This window comes from Salvelinus sp. IW2-2015, linkage group LG16 (genome assembly GCF_002910315.2).
Source record: "Salvelinus sp. IW2-2015 linkage group LG16, ASM291031v2, whole genome shotgun sequence".
Taxonomy (NCBI): Eukaryota; Metazoa; Chordata; class Actinopteri; order Salmoniformes; family Salmonidae; genus Salvelinus; species Salvelinus sp. IW2-2015.
Window position 1 is genome coordinate 38,138,802 of NC_036856.1, and position 7,490 is coordinate 38,146,291.

At 50.6% G+C, this 7,490-nt stretch overlaps 1 protein-coding gene across 1 annotated transcript in view; it reads right to left on the bottom strand.

The window, feature by feature from the left end:
• Positions 1–484: 484 nt before the first annotated feature.
• The window catches only part of LOC111975495 (microtubule-associated serine/threonine-protein kinase 2-like), a 36,358-nt gene continuing 29,352 nt past the window's right edge, over positions 485–7,490 (bottom strand). Inside the window, exons 16-17 of the mRNA XM_070447445.1 lie at positions 3,840–3,890; positions 485–3,670 (exon numbers count right to left, since the gene is read on the bottom strand). Of these exons, the coding sequence (XP_070303546.1) occupies positions 1,563–3,670; positions 3,840–3,890 (2,159 nt within the window). The 3' untranslated portion in view covers positions 485–1,562. The remainder of the gene's footprint in view (positions 3,671–3,839; positions 3,891–7,490) is intronic.

Sequence of the window (7,490 nt, forward strand, 5' to 3'; positions counted from 1 at the left end):
TCAGTGGGGTAGCTCGCAGTCTAGAAGTTAACCCTTCATCTGGCTCTACCTGGACCAGGTCAGTTGAGTGCAGAGTAGTTGTAGCTAGCGGTATAGAAGCTAACTCCTTCCATGGCTCTCTGGACGGCCCAGTGTAGCTGAGCGTATAGAAGCTAACCTTCATGGCTCTAGCCTGGACCGGTAGTTGTGCTCTAGCGTAATGAAGCTAACCTTACCATGGCGTCTAACTGGACCGGTCAGTGTAGCTAGGTATAGGGAAGGACCTAAGCTCTAAGCTAAATATAGAATTCAGACCGCCCACTTTTCCAGATGGCTCTAGAGCTCTTTCGCTACCTGGACGCGGTCCAGTGTAGGCTAGCGTATAGAAGTCTAACCGCTTCATGACTCTACCTGGACGCGGTCCGTGTAGCTAGCGTTTAGAACTAACCTTCCAGTAAATGGCTCTCGGGACCGGTCAGTGTAGCTACGTATAGAAGCTGAGCCATGGAAGGGTTAGCTTCTATACGCTAGCTACACTGACCGGTCCAGGTAGAGCCATGGAAGGGTTAGCTTCTATACGCTAGCTACACTGACAAGCACACAAATAGCCGGTGGAGCGGATAGGGAAAGAGATTTTCATGGAACGCTCTGTGATTCAAATACAAACACTGCTTGAATAGCCATTCTGACAGCCACAACATGAATAGAGTGTTATATAGAGACCAGAGGGTTTTCTCTAGCTAGTCTGCACTATTAAACAGTTAAAGATACAGAGTGCAGCGTTAGACCATGAGGGAATAATAACACACAATGCCATTTGCCTGAGGCTGCTGAGTGAGTTAAAGGTGGGTGATGCACATTGTTTCATTAACAGACTGTAATGTATTTATACTGATTGCTAAGCATACGCTACTTTTATTGCTGAGTTACACCCTGTTCAGTCACGGACGGCTGGAGACATGCAGGAGGGGTGCAGTGGTGGCTGTATTGTTTACAAGGCACAACCTGATCTATTGGCTTGATAAAAGTCACATGTCAGACGACTGGAACTTCCAAGGTGAAAGCTAACGAGGCAGTATACTAAGAAAAGAGCATTAGAGTGTTTGTGTGTGTTTGTTAATCCTTTCCTCAGTGCGTGTGGATCAGTGAACTCACACTGTTTATTTCTAGCCCCCATGTTTCTTTGCAGAGAGAGAAACAAACGCAGACCGACTTCACAGGAACACGAATCAACGTCAAAAAACTGAGTATAAGAACAACAAGAGATCTACAGCCAATCTGGATGTCTCTGGAATACAGGAATACATAGTCAGTGCCCAAACTATCACCTCTCTCCCTTCCTCCCTCTCTCTCCCTCCCTCCCTCCATCTCTCTCTCTCCCCCTCCATCTCTCTCTCTCCCTCTCTCTCCATCTCTCTCTCTCTCCCTCTCTCCCTCCATCTATCAGATGGCTATACTCTCAGATAATGATTAGTGAGTTGCAAACAGTTTAGAATGTTGTTTTCTTCCAAACATGCAGTTGTCTGTGGATAAAGATTCAAATCTCCATCAAGCAGTCTCTATTGTCATGGGTGTCTTATCTGCTACGTCTTCTTGCTGCTGGTKTTATCCTGCGGGGTGGAGGCTGCGGAGGCTGGGCTCGGTCTCTGTGAGGCCAGGAGTTCTGGCCTATTGCGTTGCTCTGAGGCTGCAGTAGGTGTCTGGTTGGGTGTGGTGGTGGGCGCCTTCCTTGGTGCAGTCTCCCCGCTGCCTCGTAACACCACCACCGGCCTCTCCATGGGGTCCTGGGTGCCCTGGGCCAGGGTACAGTCTTTAGGAGGGGAAGGCCTCCTCTGTGGAGGGGGAGGGGGGGCTGGCTCAGTTTTGGAGGAGGGCTGCCTGGGAGGAGACTGGGAGGACAGGCGGGGCGGGGGCTGAGGGGCAGGGTGTCTGAAGGTGGAGGGGGAGAGGGGAGTGGTGGTGATGGTGAGGGGGGAGTCAGGTATGGCCTTGGGGTGAGGTGGGTCAGAGGGTCTCTGATTCTGGTCTTTGGCTCTCTCAAAGGCCTCCTTGGCCCCGGGGATGGTTAGTTTGACGGGCCCCAGGACGCTATGAGCTACATTGGCTAGATGTGACACCACCTTGTCCACCCCACTATCTGACCTTGACACTGGGGCTGGAGAGGCTGGGGGGCTGGGGGTGGCGTAGGCCGGGGTGGCGTAGGCCGGGGTGGCGTAGGCCGGGGTGGCGTAGGCTGCAGCAGCGGCAGCAGCGGCAGCATGTCTCCGGTTGTCAGCCTCCTTCTTCTCCTTGGTGATGCCTGGGGAGGAGATGGGTGTGTGGGCTATGTATCTGCCATCTATGGATCCAGTGGGGCTGGATCTGGGGGCCTCCAGGCCAGAGTCTCTCTCCTCGCTCCATAAACTACTGCTCTTCCCCCTGGGCTCAAGCAACTTGGGGCTCCTCCAGTCCTGATGTGGAGATGAAGCAGCAGGCTTCAGGAAGGTGTCCTTGCTGACGGAGATGAAAGCACTGCCGAGGGTGGCGAAGGTGCTGGACAGGGGGCTCTGGGTGAACTTGCTGCTGGGGTCTGGAGTCTTCCCATCTCTCCGCCTACAGTCATCCGAGGAGGCTGAGCCGCCGTCTTTCCCTCCCAGCGAAGGACCACTCTGAGTGGGCTTGTGTTCGTGGAGTGTGGAGGGTATGGTAGCTCTGCTTGGCAGCAGGGTGGAGGAGGGGGACAGACAGAGGGAGGGGAGGGTGCCCCCGGGTCCCGTACGGGGGGCGGTGGGCATGACGGAGGTGGGGCGGAGCAGTGGGGGGGTAAAGGTGCAGGTGTTCCTGCCCCTCCCGTCCTGACTGTCCTCCGACCCCTCGTCTGTCTCGTCCTCTGATGAGTCCACCTCGTGGATAGCATCCTGCTTCTGTAGTGACTCCCTCCTCTCAGCCCGGTCCTGTCTGATGGCTGACAGCTTGTCCTTCAGTTTGCTCTTCCCGGGGGCCAGCCCCAGGGACCCGGCAGTCGACCCTCCGTCCCCCTCCTGACGTCCTAGCTTCCTGCTGGAGGAGGGTTTTTGCAGGCTGCCCTTCTCCACGGGACCCCCACGGCCCCCTATCCCAGGCCCCACACCCAGCAGCAGGCTCTCTCTCTCCCCAGCTGATTCCTGGAGGCTCTGCAGACTGGGGTCTCTCTGAAGCATCTCCTTCTTAAACTCCTGGTGGGAGATGTCCAGGCTGTGTTTACGCCCTGTCACTGTTACAGGCAGCTTCTTGTCGCCTCCGGCGCCTGATGGAGAGGGGGAGGACGACGAGGAGGAGAGGGAGGAGGCTAGCTTCTCAGCAGACTGGACTCGCTTGAGCAGTGGGGAGCGGGGGTGTTCAGCGCTCTTGGGCCTGGAGATCTGTCTGACCAGAGGGGGGGAAGAGTGGAGCTTGACGGGAAAGGTCTGGCCCATAGAGGTGGAGCCTAGTCCGTGGCTGGACAGGGGGGAGGGAGAGCGCTGGGGGGAGGTGCTCTGTGGGGTTGGGGAAGGGGTGCGGGCCAGGGGGGATAGAGGGATGTTGCCGGCTGACTTGCGGCGAGGGGAGCGATATTGGCGCTGGAGCTTGGGGGCCAGGCCGTGGAGGGAGCTGGGCCTGATGTGACCGGAGCTGGCTGGGGAGTTAGGAACACTGGAGCTGGGAGAGCTGCTCTGAGACGAGTTACCCCCTACTGAGAAAACACGACACATACAGAAACACACAGTTAGACATTCAGGGATTCACGAAATGTTATGCACACATAATCACCACCTTGTCTGACCTTTTTCCAACATTAGGCCACGTCCTACAGTCCATTAGGTGAGTAGTGTGTTTGATGGATGTGTGTTTGTAGGACTTACCAGAGTGTGTAGAGTCAGGTGTGGACCGGTCCTCCTGACGAGCTGGTGTAACTGAGTCAGGTTTCTAGGCCTCTTTGTATCGCATGCCGCTTTTTCAGTTCTGCCCACAAATTTGTGATGGCACTCTATACCTTGACTTTGTTTTCCTTAAGCCATTTTGCCACAGCTTTGGAAGTATGCTTGGGTCATTGTCCTTTGGAAGACCCATTTGCCACCAAGCTTTAACTTCCTGACTGATGTCTTGGATCTTGCTTCAATATATAATTGTGAAGTGCACCAGTCCTCTGCAGCAAAGCAGCCCCACAACATGATGCTGCCACCCCCATGCTTCATGGTTGGGATGGTGTTCTTTGTCTTGCAAGCCTCCCCCTTTTTCCTCCAAACATAACGATGGTCATTATGGCCAAACAGTTCTTTTTGTTTCATCAGACCAGAGGACATTTTCCAAAAAGTACGATCTTTGTCCCGTGTGCAGTTGCAAACCGTAGTCTGGCTATTTTTTTGGGGTTTTGGATCAGTGGCTTCTTCCTTGCTGAGCGGCCTTTCAGGTTATGTCGATATAGGACTCGTTTTACTGTGGATATAGATACTTTTGTACCTGATTCCTCCAGCATATTCACAAGGTCCTTTGCTGTTGTTCTGGGATTGATTTACACTTTTCGCACCAAAGTACGTTCATCTCTAGGAGACAGAACACGTCTCCTTCCTGAGCGTTATGACGGCTGCGTGGTCCCATGGTGTTTTACTTCATACTTACACGTACTATTGTTTGTACAGCATGAACATGGTACCTTCAGGCATTTGGAAATTGCTCCCAAGGATGAACAAGACTTGTGGAGGTCTACAATTGTTTTTTTGTCTAGGTCTTGGCTGATTTCATTTGATTTTCCGATGATGTCAAGCAAAGAGGCACTGAGTTTGAAGGTAGGCCTTGCAATACATCCACAGGTACACTCCAATTGACTCAAATGATGTCAATTCGCCTATCAGAAGCTTCTAAAGCCATGATATCAATTTTCTGGAATTTTTCCAAGCTGTTTAAAGACACAGTCAACTTAGTGTATGTAAACTTCTGCCCCCACTTGGAATGTGATACAGTGCAATAATCTGTCTGTAAATATTGTGGACTGTGGTGTATGTGTCTGTCTGTCTGTGGACTGTATGTATGTGTCTCTTTCTGTCTATCTGTGGACTGTGTGTATGTGTCTGTCTGTGGACTGTGTGTGTATGTGTCTGTCTGTTTGTGGACTGGTGTGTATGTGTCTGTCTGTCTGTGGACTGTGTGTATGTGTCTGTTGTCTTGTGGACTGTATGTATGTGTCTGTATTCTGTCTTTGGACTGTATGTATGTGTCTGTATGTGGACTGTGTGTATGTATCTGTCTGTGGACTGTGTGTATGTGTCTGTCTGTGGACTGTGTGTATGTGCCTGTCTGTGGACTGGTTTGTGTATGTACTGTCTATGGACTGTGTGTATGTATCTGTTTGTGGACTGTGTGTATGTATCTGTTTGTGGACTGTGTGTATGTGTTGTCTGTGGCCTGTTTGTATGTGTCTGTCTGTGGACTGTGTGTATGTAATCTTCTGTGGACTGTGTGTATGTATCTGTCTGTGGACTGTGTGTATGTGTCTGTCTGTGGACTTGTGTGTATGTATCTGTCTGTGACTGTGTGTATGTGTCTGTCTGTGGACTGTGTGTATGTGTCTGTCTGTGGACTTTTGTATGTGTCTGTCTGTGGACTTGTGTATGTATCGTCTGTGACTGTGTGTATTATCTGTCTGTGGACTGTGTGTATGTATCTGTCTGTGGACTGTGTGTATGTATCGTGTCTGTGGACTGTGTGTATGTTCTGTCTGTGGATGTTGTATGTGTCTGTCTGTGGCCTGTTTGTTGTGTCTGTCTGTGGATGTGGTGTATGTGTCTGTCTGTGGACTGTGTGTATGTATCTGTCTGTGGACTGTGTGTATGTATCTGTCTGTGGCGTATTTTTGTATTGGTTTGTGTGACTGTGTGTATGTGTCTGTCTGTGGACTGTGTGTGTATGTATCTGTCTGTGGATGTGTGTATGTATTGTCTATGGACTGTGTGTATGTATTGTTTGTGGACTGTGTGTTGTGTCTGTCTGTGGACTGTTGTATGTGTCTGTCTGTGGATGTGTGCTAATGTATCTGTCTGTGACTGTGTTGTATGTATTGTCTGTGGACTAGGGTGTGTCTGTTCTGTGGGACTGTGTGTATGTGTCTGTCTGTGGACTGTGTGTACTGTGTTCTGTTGTGGACTGTGTGTATGTATCTGTCTGTGGACTGTGTGGTCTGTCTGTGGACTGCGTGGGTGTGTATGTGTCTGTCTGTGGACTGTGTGTATGTGTCTCGTCTGTGGTGACTGTGTGTATGTGTCTGTCTGTGGACTGTGTGTATGTTGTCTGTCTGTGGACTGTGTGTATGTGTCTTGTCTGTGGACTGTGTGTATGTATCTGTTCTGTCGGATGTGTGTATGTATCGTGTCTGTGGACTCGGTGTGTATGTGTCTGTCTGTGGACTGTGTGTATGTGTCTGTGCTGTGGACTGTGTGGTATGTGCCTGTCTGTGGACTGTCTGTGTATGTCTGTCTGTGGACTGTGTGTATGTATCTGTTGTGGACTGTGTGTTATGTTCTGTCTGTGGACTGTGTGTATGTATCTGTCTTGTGGCTGTGTGTTGTGTCTGTCTGTGGACCTGTGGTCGTATGTGATCTGTCTGTGGACTGTGTGTATGTATCTGTCGCTGTGGGACTGTGTGTGATGTTGTCTGTCTGTGGCCTGTTGTGTACTGTATCTGTCTGTGGTGTGTGTATGGTGTCTGTCTGTGGACTGTGTGTATGTATGTACTGTGGCCTGTTTGTATGTGTCTGTCTGTGGACCTGTGTGTATGTTTCTTCTTTCTTTCTGTACTTCTTAGCTACCATACCATCGGTCCGTTTTTAGAAACGTGTAAGTTGAAAATAAATTACATGTATGTGCATTTAGTAACTGGACTGATCTCCTATTAAACAATCTCCCTCCTCGCTCCTCCCATGTTCTAGACCACCACGCGGGCTCCCCTTGGCCAGCCCCATGTCACACCTTCACTCCTTCTCCGTTCCAATCTGTCCAGAGACTCCTCCTGCGCCAGTAGAGACCTGTCCCCAGCCGTGGCCAACATCAACCGCATCATCATCCACAAGGCGTGGCAAGAAGTACGGCTTCACCTGCGAGCCATCAGGGTGTACCTGGGGACACAGACATCTACCAGTACATTCACATGGTCTGGTGTGAGTAGTAGCCTGCTTTGCTTAGTGCACTCAGACTAAAGGGATTTAACACTTCTAGTGATCCTGTCTAGTGTCCTGTTCTAGTAATCCTGTTCTAATGATCCTGTTCTAGGTGATCCTGTTCTAGTGATCCTGTTCTAGTAATCCTGGTTTCTTGCATTCGATTCACACGATTTATAATTAGTTACCATGAATATGATTTGGAATGTTTATTTCAACTCCCTCGTCCTCCATATCTCTTTTTTCTCTCTCCATTCTCATTCTTCTCTCTCTTTCTCTTCTTTCCATCATCTCTCCTCTCTCCATCTCTCTCTCCCGCCCTCTCTCCTCTCTCCATCTTGTCTCTTCGTTCCATCTCTTCTC